General features: G+C 33.7%; 1 protein-coding gene across 5 annotated transcripts in view; it reads right to left on the bottom strand.

The window, feature by feature from the left end:
• USP34 (ubiquitin specific peptidase 34) overlaps positions 1 to 20,698 on the bottom strand; it is a 130,996-nt gene that overhangs the window by 16,085 nt on the left and 94,213 nt on the right. For all 5 annotated transcript variants that reach the window (XM_085218452.1, XM_085218454.1, XM_085218453.1 and 2 more), the window contains 22 exons: positions 19,871 to 20,043; positions 19,187 to 19,340; positions 18,106 to 18,184; positions 16,598 to 16,651; positions 16,417 to 16,512; positions 14,819 to 14,883; positions 14,648 to 14,723; positions 14,500 to 14,547; positions 13,768 to 13,833; positions 12,446 to 12,526; positions 11,266 to 11,351; positions 10,326 to 10,494; positions 10,167 to 10,241; positions 9,126 to 9,277; positions 8,704 to 8,752; positions 8,494 to 8,598; positions 8,330 to 8,374; positions 6,870 to 6,974; positions 5,156 to 5,303; positions 3,560 to 4,194; positions 2,058 to 2,215; positions 1,060 to 1,138 (listed from right to left, as the gene is read on the bottom strand). In XM_085218452.1, the coding sequence (XP_085074578.1) occupies positions 1,060 to 1,138; positions 2,058 to 2,215; positions 3,560 to 4,194; positions 5,156 to 5,303; positions 6,870 to 6,974; positions 8,330 to 8,374; positions 8,494 to 8,598; positions 8,704 to 8,752; positions 9,126 to 9,277; positions 10,167 to 10,241; positions 10,326 to 10,494; positions 11,266 to 11,351; positions 12,446 to 12,526; positions 13,768 to 13,833; positions 14,500 to 14,547; positions 14,648 to 14,723; positions 14,819 to 14,883; positions 16,417 to 16,512; positions 16,598 to 16,651; positions 18,106 to 18,184; positions 19,187 to 19,340; positions 19,871 to 20,043 (2,698 nt within the window). The remainder of the gene's footprint in view (positions 1 to 1,059; positions 1,139 to 2,057; positions 2,216 to 3,559; positions 4,195 to 5,155; positions 5,304 to 6,869; positions 6,975 to 8,329; positions 8,375 to 8,493; positions 8,599 to 8,703; positions 8,753 to 9,125; positions 9,278 to 10,166; positions 10,242 to 10,325; positions 10,495 to 11,265; positions 11,352 to 12,445; positions 12,527 to 13,767; positions 13,834 to 14,499; positions 14,548 to 14,647; positions 14,724 to 14,818; positions 14,884 to 16,416; positions 16,513 to 16,597; positions 16,652 to 18,105; positions 18,185 to 19,186; positions 19,341 to 19,870; positions 20,044 to 20,698) is intronic.

Here is a 20,698-nt window from a genome sequence, read left to right as displayed (position 1 = left end):
TGAGCAAATTCAATAATGGAAGCACTGAACAGATTCCAAGCTCTTTCACTCACCTCAAGAGGGAAAAAAACACACCAAAACCACCTGAGTAAGCAACATTTTTTTTTCTCATTTTTATCGTATCTTCGAAAACTAGCCACTAACAGTTCAGAAGTGTCTTTTAGGCTTCTCCTACATTAGTGCAGAACAGTACAAATAGCTTTGTAGAATGAAACTTTTGGTGGGGGGAGGCTTGACATCCAGCTGTACCCATTTCAGGATGTCATTATATTATCAATCCTCTATTTTGAACCAACTCTGATCTGATCACGGACCAAATATCCATTTACACTGTAATATACTGTGTGCTCCAAAAACAGATGTTTTAAGTTTAGTTTCATCTTAAAGAAATCTAGATTATGCATTCTTTAACCACTCCTTCCTGCAAACAGAAGCAGAACAGGTATAGGGAACCTGAAGAGAATTGCCTCAAAAGTGCCTCAAGGCTTGTTCAAAATTATTATTTGCAATTGCCATCTGAGAATGGTATAAGCTCTTATTTCTGTATTCTAACATCTCTTTTTACTCCCAATTTACAAAAGACCTCATTCATTTCCTTTACTGGTTTGTGATCTATAGTAGACTAAACTAGACTAAACTACAATAGCTCCTAATTTACTCTCCACTGTGAACTTCAGAGCAAGTGCTCTACACATCTGACATATCAGCCTTACTATTTCTTGCTCATCTTTCCTATTTAAGCTATTTTTTTTATAATTACCCTACCAAATCACTGATCTAGTAAGCTCTTATCTTTATCTAATATGAAGATCTTTGTTGCCTCAAATTTACTCATTTAAATTTGTACATTATAGGTCAGGCATGCCTGGTAAATCTTTTATCCTTCCTACGAGCCTAAAAATCTTAAGGTTTTACACGTCAGTAATTCATCCACATATTTCATCTGCACTTTAGATGATACCACACTAAAACAATTTAAAGTGAATGCTGAGATAGGAATGATGTATTGGATTGGTAAAAAAAAAGTGAGCTGTTTATTAAAATTAATAACAAAAATACCTCAGTCATCAGAATCAATCCTCTGTTAAACACAACAAGAAGCCTGTCTTCATCAGACTCCAATAATATTCTGAAGGCACTAGGAGAAAAAAGCAAACATTGAGATATTCTTGCAATATTCTTGTAAATTCTTATACATATTCTTATGCTTAGAATTATCGTGCTCATCTCTGACAGGATTATGCACAAAGAATGAGTCATTCATCTCAGCAGTGCATTTGGGAAAATCTGATTGCGTCCTGTGACAGATGACCTACGTAAACCTTTCAAGTGACAGAGGCCATCTTCCTTTTTACACAGCTGTATCAATATATCAGCTGTTGTATTTGAAACCCCAGTACCTGACCTACATACCTGGACAATTTGCAGTTACACTGAAGAAAAACAATCCCAAGCAGCTGTTTCAGATGTACTAGATAATAAGATATACTAGATAATAATAAGATATACTAGAAAAAAAACCCAAAACTATTGGAGATTTGAACAATAAAATTCCGTCCCACAAATACAATTTCTAAATAACTTTTCTGCTCCAAAATAACAAATGTTACCAATGGCAAATGAAATTACTGTTTTGTCAATCTAGACAAATAATGGTAAACTGAGAATGGAATTTCAGCTTATATGCTGACTTACAGCAATTAAATGATTTTTTCTCCTAAGGGCTCTAGTAGTTTTGTTACGGAGATTCTTTTTGAACCATAGCAATATATATCTTGTTTATTGTACATATCTTCTATATATCTTATTTATATCTGCTTATTGCAAGTGTTTGTTTAGTTTCTGAATTTTTAGATGCTGAAACCTTCTAAAATACATTACATCCACAACTTTGGATTTTGGAAAAAAATGTAATTCGATCCGGTTGTTTACTTCTGAATAAAAGTAACCTTAAAATTAAAAGAAGTATAAAATGACCTACTAAGTTTTATTGTACTTCACATTCTACAAAATACCATTCTTATTCAAACTATGCCACAACTTCAATACTGGCATACCTTATTAAAGTAGTCCAACAAGATCGTCCATCCAAGCAGCGCAGATAACAGCTTATGGTGGTTTTCTTAAACTGCTTTATGTCTTCTATCTCCTCCTCTCTCATGTCTGGTCTCTGAGCTACAAAAAGTTGCATGAGGTTAAACAGTTCTTCGACTGCCTGAAACACAAAAATGTTAAGTTAGTGACATCTCTCTCAGTATATTACGGTTTATATCTAATTTTTAAATTCCTCTGTATTACTCCTATTAATTAATAAATAAAACCTAAAATAACATTTAAATAATGTATTTAAAATGACTGTAGACGGGATAAAATTTTAACCTGTTAGAAAATCAGCAGACATTTTAAACTTAGATAATTAAAGCTAAATAGTACCTAAAATCTAAAATTCTGACATAGAAGCTGTAGATCTCTTATCTATGTTCAATGTGGTTTGGTTTTAGTCTTCACTATTCACTATGTGCATTATGACATAGATACTTGAGATAAATCTTTCTGAACCTTGAATGGATGCTTTGATGCTTTCTAACAGCTCACTGCTACATATGCATAAACAAAAGTATTTGAGAAATCTTGATCCAAATGCTCAATCTTCCTGTCTTCTCTTGGGCAGTTTAAGGTCATTCTTTTGCAGCACAATTACACATAAACTCTGATGATGTCAAATTCCAAACAACAGGGTTGAAGAAACTGCTATTTTTATGTGCATGGAAAACACTAAACATGCCAAAGTAACTTAAGTCCCTCCTGACATAGATGCAAATAGCAAAAACAGTAAGACTATTTACACAACTGCTACAGTACACCTGTAGTCAGAGAGCTGAACTAGAGTGAAGTTCAGTGTAGAAGATTCCATATATCCTCCTCCCCTATGCAGGGAAGAAAATCTCCAGATTTTTTTTCTAACCTCGCACACCACTAAATGATCCTAAAGCTGTACTAAATAAGCAGTCATAGAAAACTGCATGCTTTCCCTCTTAAAAAATTTCTAAGCTTGGCTTCCCACAATGACACATTGACCAAATAGCATCTACTTTTACTGTGATATAACATTGCGGAGGTAGCAGAGCTCACAGAGTACCAACACTTTACAAAAGGCACCACCAGGCCATCAAATCTTGGCCATGTACCAGAAACTGAAAGCAATCAAAAAGCTTGCTGGGAATTCCTCCAACTCAGCATGTTACAATGTAAGACCACTTAAAAGGTCTTTCCCTGTTTCCTACAACTAGACAGAATTTTCTGGAAACATCAGTGGCTGCTTCCAGAAAAAACATCTGCTCTCCGACTACTATACAGCAAGGAAAAAGGAAAAAATCCAAAACAATCCCTCCCCAACAGTACAGTAATCAGATCTAAACACAAACCAATAAATAAAAATAGAATATTTTTTCCACTGAATATATTCATACATCTTTTTAACTCCTTCAATAAAGGAGACGTTCTGTAAAGGAGGAAACATCGACAATAAAATTACACTTTTTGGCACTGATCTACTTACTCCTGGGTACTGACTGGCATGTGGTGTGAGATTCTTGAAGGCCCACTGGATGTTCTGGTGAGAAGCCAACTGCCTCGTGAACGCAGGGGACTGCTCACAGCAGAGACGCAGGATGCCATAGTAGGCAGGCAGCATCCCACGGTTGAAGAGCACTACATCCTGATCATCGTGGTCAGCAAGGATGTAATTGAAGGCAATGTTCTTTGTCACCACAGGGTTCTGTACAATAAGGCGCACATTCTCTGGACAGTCAACACAGACGTTATACCAAAAAGACAACAAAGCCTGTTTATTGTGGTTGGTGGCTATAGCTGGCTCAGAAAGTTTAGGCTGGAAAAGGTTCCATAAATCCATGAAGTAAGTAGAAAACATGAGTTTCTCAGTTTTTGAGATCAAGCAGTATGTCATAAAACTGAAGTAGGGCACGAGTTTTGTTGTGCCATGAACAGCAGCATCAACATATAACTTAGCTCTTGAAAGAAGGCCAAGAAGCACATTGTAGACTTGATGAAGAACTACTGTAGTATCTGGACTAAGAGGCAGATCACGTGTAGGGATGTGCAAAGAGCGGGTTGATCGGAACATCTGACGGAAGGAATTGCTTGGAATAAGCGACACCAAGAGATAGGCTGCAGCTTCAAATAAAAACAGAGGTGTTACACTTTCAAAAATGATGCAAATGCTTAACAGCCATTTAAACAGAAGTTAAATTATATTGTCTGCCCCATTCACAGATTTTAGAGTATTTTACAGAATCTGGTGTGACAATATTTCCACTAGAGATGAACAAAACAGCAGATAAGACTAGGGACACAGCAAGTTAAAAGAGGTGTTGAGTTAGCTTTCAGTCCTACTCAGCCTATATTTGTCTGCTGCTTGATTCTAACTATTGTAACACAATGCATTCCATCACAGAAATGCACAGAGATGCTTTCTATGACTATTTCCTACTGCTTGACTGAAGCTGTTGCAAAGCTGCACCTCCAAGATTCCACATCTCCTTCAACCACAGAAACAGTATTGAAGTTTAGTGTGGCTTATTACTATCAAATCTTCTTTACAACAGAAGTTAGACACAGGAAAGGCTCAGCATTTGAACGTGACAAATGCTGGCAGCATGATCCCGGCACAACAACTTACAGAGGCAGTACATGTTAGAGCTGGGCAGAAGCAAAAACTTATTTTTGATCCAAAGGACTCAATTCAATTAAAGATTATTTTGTGATAGCTGAAAGAAGAGCAAGCACTATCCCTGCCTACAATGCAACTATGTGATGCAAACTACAGAGAACAACTTTGCTTAGTTGTTTTTCTTCACTGGGTTTTCCTGGACACATGGATTAATTACATAAGATAAAGAACCTACCAATGTACTTTTTAATTAATGAAATAGAAATACGGCTTCAGTCTATAATAGCTGCCTTTTGATGAGGCACAGTTATAGCAATACTTTAAAAAATAGAGCAACTGTAAAACAATTGGAAAGATGAAGAAAATACAAGCACAAGATCATATATTTAATTTGTCACAAGAACACCATATGCGTAATAACTTGCAACAACAGCACAATTTTTTCTTTAATTTAAATTAACTTACAAGTTCTCACTCTAGGATAGTTATGTGCCAAAAGAAAACGTTCAACCCAGTTTTCCATGTTTTGTAGCACCCAGCTGTGTGCTAGTTTATTTCGAGGTGTTTGCACAGCCAGCCAATCCAGGCACTGAGATGGGTTGTATTCAATGACCTGAAAGAACAACGGAAAAATCAAGAGGAACACGTTAACCTTAGTAATATTTATTAATTCTATTAAGAAAAAACTAAAAATAGCTATCATGACTCACAAAGTCTTTTTTAAAACTAAGTAGAGCTACTGAAGTACATGCCACATGCTAGGACTATGGCAGACAAAGAAAACCCTTGTTAAATTTCAGTGTGCTCTGCACTTCTGAATCATGTTCAGAGCTTTTGAAAATCAAGTGCAGGTAGTTCCTCTACATTCTGTACATTTTAAGACCTTTAAATGTTGAAATGTTAAGCACTTTTAAAAATCTTCTTTTTACAAACAGATAAAAAAGATTTAAAATAACAGTAAGATAACACAAAGCTTTAATACCGAATCAGTATTTTTACTGAAGTTACATGGGAAGAATATAAACGGTACACAAATCAGTTGATTTGGCTTTATGCCGTTACTCGTTATCTGACTACACAACTTGAAGGAGTACATTCACCTGTTGTTTTTCACAGGTAATGCAAAGCCCATGGAGTGCTGTTGTTCAATTACAAGAGCCTTACAAACATAACATAATTTCCTGTGCCTTTCTAGTTCTACAAGGTTGGAAATTTACTGATGTATTATCAAGCTAATAAACCAAGTTCTTTTATTTTAAAGACATTTTAAAAACTGTTTTCTGTTAACTTTAAGGTATAGCTACCCAAATAAGAAAAAAGGATCTCCTAAGAAAACACAGGCAGTAAGTAACTGCATTGCCAAAGCTCCCAACTACTACAATCCACCTGAAGAATGTAAGCAGGTAACAAGATCGACACTCTGCTTCTAAAATTTTATTCAACATTAAAAAATAAGTTTATCAGGAGCAATCTCCTCTTTTTTTTTTCCTTTAAGTTTTAAAAGAGAAAGAATGTTCGATAGCTTTCCCCTTGTAGTCTTCAGACTGTAATAAGTAAACTCAAACAGCAGTTTAACTGGAGCTAAAGCTTTAATTCCTGATCTATTTTTTTATTTCTCAATTAACTCGTGCCAGTTAGAAATTTTTTAACTTTCTCTTTAGAAGTGTGAGTGCGAATGCTCCAACACCACAGTAATTATTCATTAGATTCCAATTAGCACTTATTTTTTATGTTAGACAATTCATCACTATTTTACAAAGAACAAAAAATGTCAACCTGATATTCAATTAACCAGCACATATCGGGCAAAAAAGAAAACAACTAAGAATAGTCCTCAAACCAGCTTACAGTCTTTCTAAAGCTATAATTCATAAAAATTAGTGGAATTTGCTCAGAAGCAATCCAGACCCTTATTATGCATTCATTTCTCATTAAACTAAAAGTTAACCTGAAATACCAGCTAACCAGAACGCGATTAAAACAACAGTAACGGTTAGAGTAGAACTTAACATTTATAAACCGTTGCTGTTTCTCTGAAAGAAAAAGGCTCTTGAAAAGTTCATGAATTGATGCAAAGAAGGATGAGAGTGAAATGTAAAACCCTTTCATGTACATAAAAAAAAAGTAAGCAAGACAATTCAGCTCCTAATTTTTTTATTTTTTTTAAAACAGGTTGTACCTCCCAAATCCTCTGCAGAATGTAAGAAGCAAAAGGTGGCATTCCTGGGGGTCCACCAGCAAATTCCATTAGCATAGTCAACAATTTGAAAAAAGGATTGGCTGCCTGTAATGCATAAAAATAAAAATTGCCATTTTTATCTATTTCATTCAATCCCTTAATATTTTTAGAGACTTTAAACCATTCCGAATAATTTGTAAAGAAAAATTTCTGCTAACTTCAGAAGTTAACATTTTAATTACTTCTAATCCCTTATTATTTAATCTCTAAATCAACTGATTACCTGTATTTGTATCTTAATTCTGCTGTATCCACATACAGATTTAAACCATTGATTACAGTGAAGATAGCATTATCGAACTAGACAGGATCAGTCTACTAGAAATATATAGTTGCAAGGAAATAACATTACATAAAATCAGACATTACTCTGAACAAAGGGAATAAAATCAAGCTGGACAGCATTTAAGAATTTAAAAGTTTCCCATTAGTATAGATATCACTATCTCAGAAATGTCATTTTTAAGTGTATTTGCATAACAGGTAACATGTAGCCTAAAGAGTCTATCCAAAACATCACCTTATTTTTTAGGTTTTACACTGATTGTTACTTCTGGCCTGTGGTTTCCCTCTGAAATCACCATCTACTTTCATGAAATGCATCATTATTTTAAGTTTGCCAAAATTCATCTAGCTTTTAACAGCACTTCAGTAAAGTGTTTACTATTATTTTATATTTCACAACTCAGCAAAAGCATCTCTTGTGCATGTGCATATGTGCAAAGCAAAAAAAAGAAAAGCATTAAAATGCAGTAATAGCATGATGGGAGGGAAGTAGACTGTCATCTGATAGTACCCATTCTATCACGCAAAGCAAAGCTGTCATGAGAATGGTTTCGTATGTGTTTCTTTCCAACTATGATCATGTCTCCTCTCTTTGACATACCTTCAATTTTTCCTGATTGTTTTTAGTTTTCTGACAGCAATATACAAGAATGTCCTTGCATGAGCTCCACTCTATATTTTATCATGTGGAATCCATTTAGAACTCTCAGTATTTTTGTTACCAGGGCAGGAATTTATTCCATCTGAGAAAAGTGTTTGCATGCACAGAACTGCAAAATAGTCTGCCAAAACTCGAACAACAAAAAGGTAATTCCTTATCTCCACTTATTCTAGCGTTCATGTTTTACTTTTTTATTAATCTTATAAAATTGACATAGGTGGCGAGACTAGAAACAAGTTATTTGGTTTTGAATAAAACTTTCATCTGAAATTGCATACCAGATTTCTGCTTCAGAAAACTTAATATACAGTGAAATTAGGCTTTATTTTATGTCACAAAACTTTCATGGACCATCTTCCATGCAATATTTTTAATGAGTGAAGTATTATTTAAGTAATTTAAAACAGAAAAATGTTCAAACGTTATTTAATATACAGGTAGTAGGTTTACATACCTCAGGAGTCAACTTTGCTATTGATGTGAAAAGCATGGACACAATCTTGGAAAAAACAAACAAAACTCACTTAGACTTTTGCTTATTCAGTTAAAATAACAAGTCATCCCATTACACTCATTAGATAACATTTTCAACAAACAGCTGCAGTTGCTGATACTTACATGTTCTGCAAGTCTGTTATTGTACCGACACAAACTGAAGATGAGATTGCAAGTTTGCCTGATGTTGATACCATCACGGATATGTTGAAACAAAAAAGGAAAACCCTAAAACAAATAATTAGATATTAGTACAATGTTTACAGTTATACATGCTGATACCTGTTTTTTTTTTTTTTTAAAGGTTTACACATTTGTATTTAAATCAGTTACCTTTCCTCCTGTTAATGCTGCCATGTCATTCTGTGATAAAGTCAAATGCCTAAAATACAAGAAAACTTTTATTTTACTTCTGTGATTTTTACTTTAGGTTAAAGAGAAATTTATGACTTTATAATCTTCACTATCATAGCATACATGAAAATAAGGGTACTGACATAAAACTGAACAAAAATAAATATTTTTTATTAGACAGGCTGAAAGAAAAAATGCAAATCAGAGCAATTGAATGGATTTGAGATTTTAGTCTGAATCTTTTATTTGGTCATTTATTTTAAAATGGTTAAAAATATAATGGACCCAATAATACAAGCTCATTTATGCTTTTAAGAGATCAGCTTAAACAAAAACGAAACAAAAACCCCATTTCCAACTAGCATATTAAAATTTGGTTTTGGGTTTTCAGAAGCTCTTGCCTTTCAGAGCGAGACTGTTCAACTAGGAGAGCAATCAGAGCAATCATCTTCTCAAGAGCAGCAGGCCTGTATTTTTCTTCTGCTAAAGAAAGTATATCTTCCTCCTCCTCCTCCTCCTCCCCTTCTTCCTCAGAAAGTACTTCAACCTGTGGCTGAAGGAAAAAAAGAAATTTCAACGTGGACATTTAGTGCTTTAATTACAGAAAACCTGTATATATATTTACATATACTGTCATCTTTCATTCATAGAATGGCTTAGGTTGGAAGGGATCTGAAAGATCATTTAGTTCCAACCCCACTGCTGCAGGCAGGGTTGCCAACCACTAATATTAGGCACTAGATAAAGATGCGTAGGGCCCCGTCCAACTTGGCCTTAAACACCTCCAAAGACAGAGCATCCACAGCTTCTGTGGGCAGCCCTGTGCCAGCATCTCACCACCTTCTGAGTGGAAAAATTTTCCCTTGGCATCTAACCCAAGTCTCTACTCTCTTCCTCCCTTGTCCTGTCCATCACTCTCTACTCATGTAGAAAATTGACTTCCCTTCTGTTTAGAAGCTCCATTTAAGTACTGGAAGGCCACCATGAGATCTCCCCTTCTAAAATACCTTAATAAATCTGCATGAGTCAAATCAGGTAAATATCTAATGTTTCACATTTAAATATTCACAAGCTGAATAGTATTTACAAATGCAAAAGCTAGGTTGAATCACTACAGAGAGTGGTATGGTGCTGTATTTAAGAAAAAAATGCAAGCTTATAAATCAAAGTTGTAACAAAAATATGCAACCATCTGTTATTAATAGAGTGATGAGGGCAATTTTAATAGATACTTAATTTTTATTTCTATATTAAATAGACAACTATGGTTTAAGTGTAGTTAATTCAGTATACATTTAAAACATAAAACTGAACATTGAAAAGAGGCTGTAATATGGAAGCAATTTTAACATCTGAAAGATGGCTCAAGAGACACAGCACCAATGATCTCACATATGAAACAGGAAAGACTAGTTCTTGTTATCAAAGACACTCTAACTTACATTTTCAGGTCCTTTAGTTCCCATGTAGAAATGAACCATTGTTGATATGGCTTGCAGTGAAAGCAAGAATTGGCTCTGAAATACACAGATATTGAATTACTTGAAAATACACACACAGATATACATACACAATTCCTAAAGCTACAAGGCTATACTCACTTCCTCTTCACCCATTTTGGCAAATTCATAAAGAAAGGCAAAGTATTCTGTGAGGTGTTTACTGTGTGGCTTAACACCATGCTCCATAATAGACAAGAGAGTCTTCACAAAACGTGTTACACAAGAGCGACTGCCGATGTCTTCCACGGGACCATCCATGTCATCCGAACTAAAAACAGAAACCAATTCAGACATTTCAAGCAATGCATGCAGCATATATTCACCTCAATCTAGAGGTGAATCTAATAATCTAACCTTTTCAGAAAACCCTATAGTATTTCACTTTCTCCTAGTATGATACTCAGATCTCTAGAAAAAAAACAAATTCTGTATTTTGACATAAAGACTCTCTTTCCATATCCTGAATTTTATAGCAGTAATATAGTTATTTCTTGGGAAAAAGTTAACAGGATCACAGGCTTAAACAAAAACATCAAAGAAAAACTACTCTCTTCTCACTATGCATGAAAAAGAATAAATGTTCCATAATTGCAGACAGAGCAATGATTTTGCCGGTAATTAGCAAAACAAAATAGAACCTGTTTTGTTCTTTTTTTCCTACTTTGTGATGACAGCTGATTTAGCTATACAACACAGAATTGGACTTTAATTTCCTGTTCTGGATAGTATCAGATATTATCAGATTCTCATGTGTAAGTAGTAAGATGTATAGCGCAGGTTATTACTGTCAATAAAAGAAAGATCACACTGAAAAAATCTATTCTAACAGAACAAATACTTAAAAAAATTCTATCTACAGTATTTGGCTTCTACAACCACAATAGAGTTTTAAGTGAATCAGACCATTTAGGGTAGAATAATAAACAATTGAAATCATACAATTTTATGCTTACAAGACCATTTAGAATAATTCATTAAACAAAAAATGGTTGCTGTAATGTAAGTAATAAGTAGAAGTTTTCAGGTGTTAGCATTTTACCAGTCTTCTATCCCTGGCTGAAGATAAAGATGTGCATGCACTGGTCTCAGTCTCTGTATCACGTGAATGCACAAACGTTGGAACATCTGGAAATGATAAAATATATGAACTCTGCATGTTAATTCTTTTCCGTACATGTCAATACATGTTTGCAACAAAGAATATTCATTCTCCTAATACTTCTTTCAGCTCTAATTCATTCAAAAGTTATAGCTCAGATTGATGCACCCAGATTCCATTCATTTAACAGAAAAGTCAAACCTGATTTCTACAAACAGATCTCATTAAGAAACCCCAAAAACAGTTTTTAATATTAGTGTGCTACTTAAACAGGACTTAGGACCTCTGCTCATAAATATTTTCTCTTCAATCTCTATTTTCTGAAACGTTTATGGATATTTTTAGCTATTTTTTTTTTCATACTGCCTCTATAATGAGAAATTTTGTGAATATTTTAAGGAAATTCCTTCCAATCATTTAATTTATAAAAATTCGCCAAGGATTAGAGCTTCACCTAAGATTCTGCATAGTGATTATCCATGAAATACAATGCTTTAATGATGGGTTGCATAAAGAAACTCTGTATGGTTCCATATGGAAACATTAGTAATTCAAAGTTAAAACAGTTCAGGTGAGAAAGTAATTGCTGAAGTTTTTACCTGAACAACTGGCAATGTAAATATACGTGTAAGTTAAACTATTAACTGTGAATATCCAAATGCTACTAACACAGGTCTTGTGTTTTTGCGTTTTTCAATTTTAAACGTTCCAGAAACATAAATAACATAAATCTGTGACATAATGTACATACTTTTCTGAATGTGTATCTTTAAACTTTGGTTTTGAATCAATTCAGAAAAAAAACATTTTAAATGTAAAACATTTTAAATGCTCAGTTTTGTAGAGATCACGTGGGAGCTGTAGAAATCTTATTAAGTATCTGCTGTGACATTTTGTGATACTAACTACAACCATGGCACTATATTAAAATATACTTTGCTTCAAACAATAATACTGCCATAGCTAAGTATATCCTGTAAACCACAAACAGGAACAAAAAAGACGACAATTCCAGATATCAGTGTAGCCTTTCCAAATCATTGTGTCATAAAATTTGTCCATTTCTGCTTACGGATCAAGTAATCACCTGATTAATACAGGAGCATTTTTTCTGTCTCACCTGTCTCACAATCTGATTGGGACACTTTATTAGAATCTGCATTGGCCACCAATCATCATCTGCCATACGATCCAAAAACCACTGCAGAAAACACGTATTTTGTTAGTTTTGTTTCAAACTGGTCCTTGTCCAATCTTCTTTTTGCATAATACTAAGTTTGAAGAGAAACTGGTGTTATGATTATTAAGGAATAAGGAATTATTAATACAAAGGAAATGTAAATGTCTTCTGTGCGAGAAGCACGGAATAAGGATCAACAGAAACAAACAAATTTAAAGCCAGTATCTTCTTATCCCTGTGTTCGTCACACCATTATTCAATTAAGGAATAAAAAAACTGCTTCTCCTGAAAACTCAGTTGAAGAATCTTGCTGAATAGGGACAGGCTTAAATAAGAATACAGTTCCTGGGTTAGATCCCTTTTGCATTTTAAAATGTGGAAAAGTCTTATTATTTCTAGAGGTAACAATAGAGTACAATACATTCAAAGTTAGACTTTGCAAACAGTACTTCGATTTCCAAAAATTTATTTCACAGGAAAATAACCTTGAAATAAAGAATTCAAGTTGCTGATAATTTATTTCAAATTCACTCAAGAATTCTTTACTGTATTAAATGTACTCACCCACTGCAGAATACAGTATGCAACTAGTGTCTTTCTATATTCAAACTATCAAAATAAATCTATCACAAACTTTCCTCCAGTATCTCAAAAAAAGTTTTCACCACCACAGTGAATTAATGAATTCTTTGTCTGTGGTTTCTCATTTTTCCTCTGCACTTTTGCCCAGACTCATTTCGGTCAGCTTCTGCATTTTTTTTTCCTAAAGAGATTTTATATATATATATATATACATATTTATTTATTTAATATATATATTTATATTTAACATATTGAGTTAAAGTCTCAGCTTTATAAGAAAGGCACTGCATGAATTTTCATCACATTCCCCTGGATTCAGTTCCAGTTCCTTCCATTCTACTCATTAAGATTTACTCTGTCTTTCCAAATTCATTTTAATGCCTCTTCATTATACAGTATACATTATACAATAATCAAATACAAAAGCTGCAATTGCCACATGGTTTTTCTTCCCAGTGACAAAAGGATTTAGATCTGTTGTCTCATCACAGGTCTCCAAAAATAAAAGTAATTCCCCAGAATCTGCATTACTCAAAGAGGTGGATTTCATCTCACAGTGCACAAATATGCCAACTGTGGTAGTTCATAGTCCAAAACATTCCAGAGATATAAATCTCCACGAAAGTTAAACAATATATAGAAAGTTGGTCTGCACTTTGCTGAGTTCCTAAGTCACTTACTTCACAAGCTGCCTGACTGTTATTAAACTGCTTTGTTAAAAGTTCAATCCACTGAAGCATTGTAGGCTGTAAAAAGAAATACAGAAAAAAAATCTTTAACTTAAAAATCTCTAAATGCTCAGTTAGAACACTGAACTTTAAGCATATAGCATACATGCATGCAGCTACAAACCACTATAGATATTGAAACCAATGTAAGTCACACAATGCTTAACTATCCAAGTATTTCCATTTTGCCATCATATTGCAATCGTATTCTTACAATGGGAAGCAGTCTAGAATTAGTAGTATTTCATAAAACACAGACGAGGAAATTAAAAGCCTACTGAGAATGAAAGTAGTTCAGATAGAATAGCTTCCTTGTTGCTAATACTAGCGTTTACAACTGCTGTTCAATGGCAAACAATGTCCTCTACATCAGGCTTTAACAAGTACTTGCTAAATCATGAATCATCTATGAATTTACAGATGAAAAGAACACAAGGTCTGTTGTTCCCAATGCTTTGCTGAGGCAAAGTAACCTAAATCCAGATCCCACATTCTTTCACTGTGCAGTGTTAATTATATTACACATTTTGTTTACAATAAAATGTGTTGAATGACAGTCTTTAAACATTTTTTTGCCCACTGTACTCAGTACATCTTAATATCACACTTTTACAATGAAAAAGTACAGACTTTTCACTATGTTCATGCATCTACTTAATAAGAATTTACAAGTAAACAGAATACCTTTTCTTTTGAATGAATAAATGTCTCTAGTACAAAAGAAGTGCTTAACTGTGGGGGGGAAAAAAGAACCATTAATCATGGAATGCCCAAATTAAAACAGAAACAGTATTCATTTAAAATAACCAGAATAAACTTTTGAAGTATTTACCTTTGCTGTCATCAGGGAAACTGCTTTTGGATCTGGTAGCGTGCTTGGGATGCTACTACACAAATGCCACATAAACCTAGAGTCAGTAATTTTATTTGTTAATTTTAAAAAATAATGAAAATCTGCAAGAAGAAAAGAAGCATTAATATTACATTTTTAAAGAAAACTTACCCAAAATATGTATGTTCAAAAATGTTCTTGTCTTGAAGAAACTGCATGTTATCATGCCATATCCACTGAAGAAAAAATGCTAACATCAGATACAAGAAAGCAGTTTATTTCACTACATTAAGACTGATTCTAAAAATATTTAAATGTTTCCTGTGGCTAAGAAATCAGTATTTTTTTAATGAAAAATTATTTTTAGAATCATTTATTCTATTTTAAAGGACTTGTTCAAAGTTGTTCTGTTTATACTATACCAAATACTAGTTCTGCCTGCTCTCTGACTGCAGAACAGAGCTCAGGATCTTTCCCTTGCTGTGATCTCATTTTCCCAACTAAGTTACATTTTTAGGCCGAATTTTTCAGAATTGATTCAGCATCTTAGTGAAGAACCACATTTCAAAGACCGTATCTTGATATCTATGTTCATATAACAACTTAACAATAAAATCTCCTTAAGTATGTAGTTTCACTAATTGAAATCAAGTAGATATTTCAGCAGCTTAGTCAGAACTCTGAGTAAACATCTGACTCAACAGCAGAGAATTTTACAGTATGCCTGTTTCTCTCTCTGAAATGATGTTTTTGACTAAATCTGTTTGTAGCATTTTTCACATTAAAATAGTTTTAAAGTTTAAACCTGTTAAAATCTGTTACTGTTTTGAAGACTGAGAAACACATGATTATTTACTGGCTAACAATGAAGAATCTTTTTAAGTTAAGAATTAAACAGAACAAATGATATATCAATACTTCTGACAAGAGTGTGCAGGGAATCTGACTTGCCTTTCACGTGATAAAAAAAGTAGAAGAATCCCTTTCAATTCTATACTGATGATCCACCTAGCACAGTGAGATACTCAGTGTAGTACCCTGCCCCTCTGCACTGTCTTTTCCAGTTCGCCAGGCTATACATGAATAAATAGAGTCCTCATATTTATAACTAGGTATCCTAAGTTTGAGCAGTACTCAACACTAAGGAGAACAGGTAGATGTACCTCAGGGAGACGTTTCTCCTACTCATTTTATTCATACCTGGGCTAACTTCTCCATGACTATGTGTAAGAAAGGAACCTTTTCTAACTGATGTTCCTTTGCCCTAAACACACTCTACCAATATTTTACAACCCACTATGGAAACTGTGAGGAAACAGCTGGAACTACTCTTGGAACTAACTACTGTTATGTCTTTCCTGAAAGCAGTTATTTGCTGAGAAATTGTAAGATAAAAAGGATGGTGGTTAATGAGAATATTTTCTTGTACTGCAGTAACTATTAAGAGAATGCTGATATAAACTCACAAAAACTAAACAATAAGTGTTCCACCTCTTTTTTTTTTTTTTAGAAATATGAAGCAGAACAATATATATGCTTGAATCAAAAATTACACAACAGAATGAGAAAGCACCTGAAATTTAAATACAGCGTGAATTTTCATTTACTTCCAATTCAACAGCATACTCCTGAGGACTACATCTAAATAAAAGGATCATCATTTTACTGATTCCAATTATACTTGTTCTCATGTTTTTACTCAGATTACTGATTTGTTTAGTATTTCCTGTAGTATTTTAAAATTGGTGTCAAAAAAAATCAACTTGTACCTCCAGCAACTCCGAAGAAACATCAAATTTGTAGTCTTTGCCATTTTCCTCTTCCAGCTCCATCCGTTTATAAAACAGCATGTAAGCACTGTGTGTCTTTAAGAAAAAAACATCTGGATAGTTTTTGTTTTGATTATGGAAGTATAAACGTGATCATATAATGCGTATGGAAGAGAAATACCTTTTCAAAGGAGAAGTCCATAAATTTATCAGTAACAGAATCATATGTTTTTGTCTGCAAAGAAGAAAGTAACATTATTAAATACAAGCTTCTGTAATCATCTGGTCATTGACAGTCCATGTAAACAGGCACATGAACTACTTCAAGACAGCTGTAGAGGATATGCTGACAATTTATTTCTTGTTCCAAGTAGTAATTTCTCTTTTTTCTTCCATTGTGATCTACTATGATTTTCAGAATTTCTATGCAATATTTTGACATTTTTAATACAACTGTCTTATCCATCTCACCGACACCTCTTCCTTCTTGGTTCCTAAAAGGTATTTAATCCCTTTGCCAGATCAAAACAATTTTTTTCTTAAATTTATTTCAGCATACTGTTTTTATATAGAAAGAGGATACTGAGCTGTTTTAATAAGACATGGTATAATTAATGCTTTTATATAATTATATATATAAATACAATTTAAAAAGTTATCAATTCAAGCTGACTCTGAGAATTAGCGTTGTTTTACAGTTCTCTGCATTACTGTGTAAAAATACTTAGACGATGTCAAAAGGTGGTGAACTGATGCAAAATACAAAGTTGTTACTGTATTAAGAAACCTTGAACTACTGAAAGCAAATACCAACTTAAGACGTTTTATCTTCTTGCAGTAAAAGGAACAAATAAAATCACTTAAACTTGTGGTTTGAAAATCACTTAATATCAGAGCTCAAACTTTCCAGTCAAACAACAGTGTGGCTATACAGAATTCCAAAAGATTTTTCAGCTCTGTTATGAATTAAGAAGGATCTGATTGAAAGAGGTTTACAGATAAGAATTTGGAAATTACTGAAACAAGGCACACAAAGACAAAAAGCCTTGCTTTTCCAGTAACTATTCCTTCAGTTAATAGTCTGAGTGATAAGACCACCCTGGAGAAGAATTCCTGAATTAGTTGCATACTTACCTTTTTTAACAAGAAAATAAATAATATGATAAAAGTGGATAGAGTAGAAGAAATAGCTAAGTTCTCTTCTTTGAAGAGAGACTTCACTAATTCATTTTGATTAACTAGTAATACCTACACTGTACTTCTGACAATTGTGTTTCAAAACCAAATAAAAATAGGATTCATGTTCACAAATTCAGTAAGATATTTATGGGAAGGAATTAAGACCCTTCTCCTTTATTGGTTTAACTTCAGTCATATAGAAAGGGAAGAAAAAGGAGAGAGTTGCATGACCAGCCTGCAAGTACTCTGCAAAGTTTTTCATTTCTGAAAGAACACCCTTTGAAGAGATCAGCAGTGAAAGAACAACTGATATAAACAAGCATAACTTAGCATCACTTGCACAACAAAGATGTCAAAAGTTTAACACAACTCAGCTTAAACCTCTAAATTTTTCTCATATATTCAGAACAGATGGCAGACCAGAGATGAACACTACAGATTACTTCATGAAAGTCCTCATAACAGATATTCTAACAGTTGAACATGACAAAAATAGAAGTCATAACTTACAGTCATTTCTCCACCAAAACATTCTGAGGCAAGCTGCGTTGAATCAAATGGTTTTACTTCAGCATCGTTGAAAAGATACCTATAAGAAGAGCAAGCTTTTGAAACAACTGTTGTTTGTTTCTCAGGGCAAATGAGAGCATAACAAAGAAAGTGATTCTTCAGATTAAGCATTTTTCTTAATTTCTACTACTTTGCTTGAATCACAGCAAACTAACAAGTGCTCCCCCAAAAATGAAGTGATCTTTCAATAAGGGCAGGAAGTCAGTATTTCAACTGATGTATCTATTTAACTCCAGAAACAAATTATTTTCCACTTTTTCCAAACGTGACTGGTAAAGTTCTCACGCAGTCAAAATTTGCCCTTACCTTTTCAGTTTGAGCAAAATGGAAATAAAAAGAAGAGAATCATACAATTTATCAGTCTAACTCTAACTAGAAGGTGGCAAAGAAAGACTGCATACAATTATTGATAGCCTTTTCAGCAGACATTAGCCACCGTCTGGAAATTTTTCAAAAAATGTTCCAGCCAGCTATAAAAGAGAACAGGAAAAGAAGAAGTCTCGTCTTTTGTTGCAGAGCCTCAGCTGAGAACCTGAGATATGAACATAAGCATCTTCCATACAAGATGCAGTGAGTTTAAAGGGAAGAAAAATTCAAACTGTTGTTTTAAACTACAGAAAATGGACAAAATTAAAAGGAACAAAAGTCTGCAATCATTAATACTGCTATACACTCAGAGGTAACCCCCTTTTATGATGAAGAGTTATCTATTAAATCTTACTGTTCATACGCACTGAAATAGATAAAATAGTCATCAACACTCATGTCAAAAACCAAGCACTGGCTCTACTGCAAGCCCTAACCTGGCATTCTCTTGCTGCCGGTGGCCAAGGATCTCCACAATTGCTTTCACTACAGCACACAAACATGCATATGTAAATCAATACACATATATCTAGCAAATTCTAAAAACTTGTGCTCTTGAAAAGAACCCACAGCACATAGAACACCGTTGACAAAGTCAGTAATTTTTAGTTACTTCAACATACAAAACAATGAAATTTTGCTTTGCATAACTCACCATTTGTTGTTTTTGTAAGCGTGGGGATTTACTATATCTCTGATGAAACTATAATAGTGTCCACCATCTGCTGTTCCTGTATGAACTGTTACACCGATGAGATCATACTCATAACTCTCAGTTTCTTTCAAATATTCACCGTCTTCCTTAAAACCTTAAATAATACAGTACCGACTATTATTTCCTAAGCATATGAGTTTCTACGTTAGTATCATACATAAACATGTCCCACAGTTACACTTAAAACTTGTCCTAACTTTTCAGCAGGGTACAATGACAGCCAAGAAAGTCCATATCCAGAACAAAGAGTATAAATCTCGCTCCTTTAAAACAAGTTTTTTTCTGCAAAGTGTCACTATACTAAAGAGATTGGAACTAACAAGTTCGCACATCATAATTACAACGGTATCAGTCAGCCCTTTCCTGAAGTTCAACCATTACTCTGAAAAATCAAAATAGGCCAGTAATAAACTGTGTACATCTATTTGTAACCACCCCATATTTTAAAACTGAACTTAATAGTTCAAACTGAACTGCACAAGAAAGCAAAAATAATTAACCAGTCTTTGTGTACTAAAGAAAATGTGTGCCTTTCAGAATATATATGTCAATAAAAAAAAACCTTCTGATTTTCTTTTAAAACATCTTAATTGTCCACAAACATTACAATTCTAGGAGGCGTACCTTCTTTCCTGTCATTTTTTCCCATGAGGAAATCTTCAGTATAAGGTGTCATATCCAAACGCAGAGGGAATGAAAAATGAGTGTTCACTTTCTCCTTCATCATAGTTACCATATTAAATGTATATCTCATAGTGTTGAAGCTTAAGATACGAGGTAGTTTCTTAAAACATGCCCTAAATGATTTAAAGCAGTTGTGATTTAGTTGGTTGAACTGTATTTCCACAAAGATTTTCAACACATTTATTTCAAACATGAAATTGGAAATCTGTTAAGAAAATCACATACATATAAAATTCAGCAATTATAATGCCTTAGAGTAGGGTAATGTAACTGGCAGCAGGAAAGTCAAATTGAGCTTACTGAACAATTTCTTTTAGCACTGTGCCTTGGAAAAGGGCTTGAATTTGCTCATCCTGTGGGTTTTCTAAAACAATACAGTAAAAGGAGCCATGAAGGAATTTAACAGCACAAATCCCCTCACCAGATGGAATTAATATCCTGCCACTGACAAGTTTCAACGAAGAACATACCTTCTATTATACCTCATAAGCTTTTCATTAATGATTTCTAAGCAGGTTACTTTCATTTATAACAACTACAAAAACAACTATGAGTTTTTTCATCTCTAAGAATTAAATGTTGTTAGTTGCAATAAAAGGACAGGGCAACATTTTTATTTCTCCGTTCATTAGTAGACTTAAAAAAAAAATTTTATACGTTTTAGAATACCTATTTTAGACTAAGAAATACAGAGCTACTATGAAACCTGCATAGTTATCCTGCATAATGAATAACACAAATACTGAAGAAATGCTGAAATAATTTATC

Source organism: Meleagris gallopavo, chromosome 2 (assembly GCF_905368555.1).
Source record: "Meleagris gallopavo chromosome 2, MGAL_WU_HG_1.1, whole genome shotgun sequence".
Lineage (NCBI taxonomy): Eukaryota > Metazoa > Chordata > Aves > Galliformes > Phasianidae > Meleagris > Meleagris gallopavo.
Note: the sequence above shows the minus strand (reverse complement) of the source record. Positions and strands in the feature narration are given on the sequence as shown.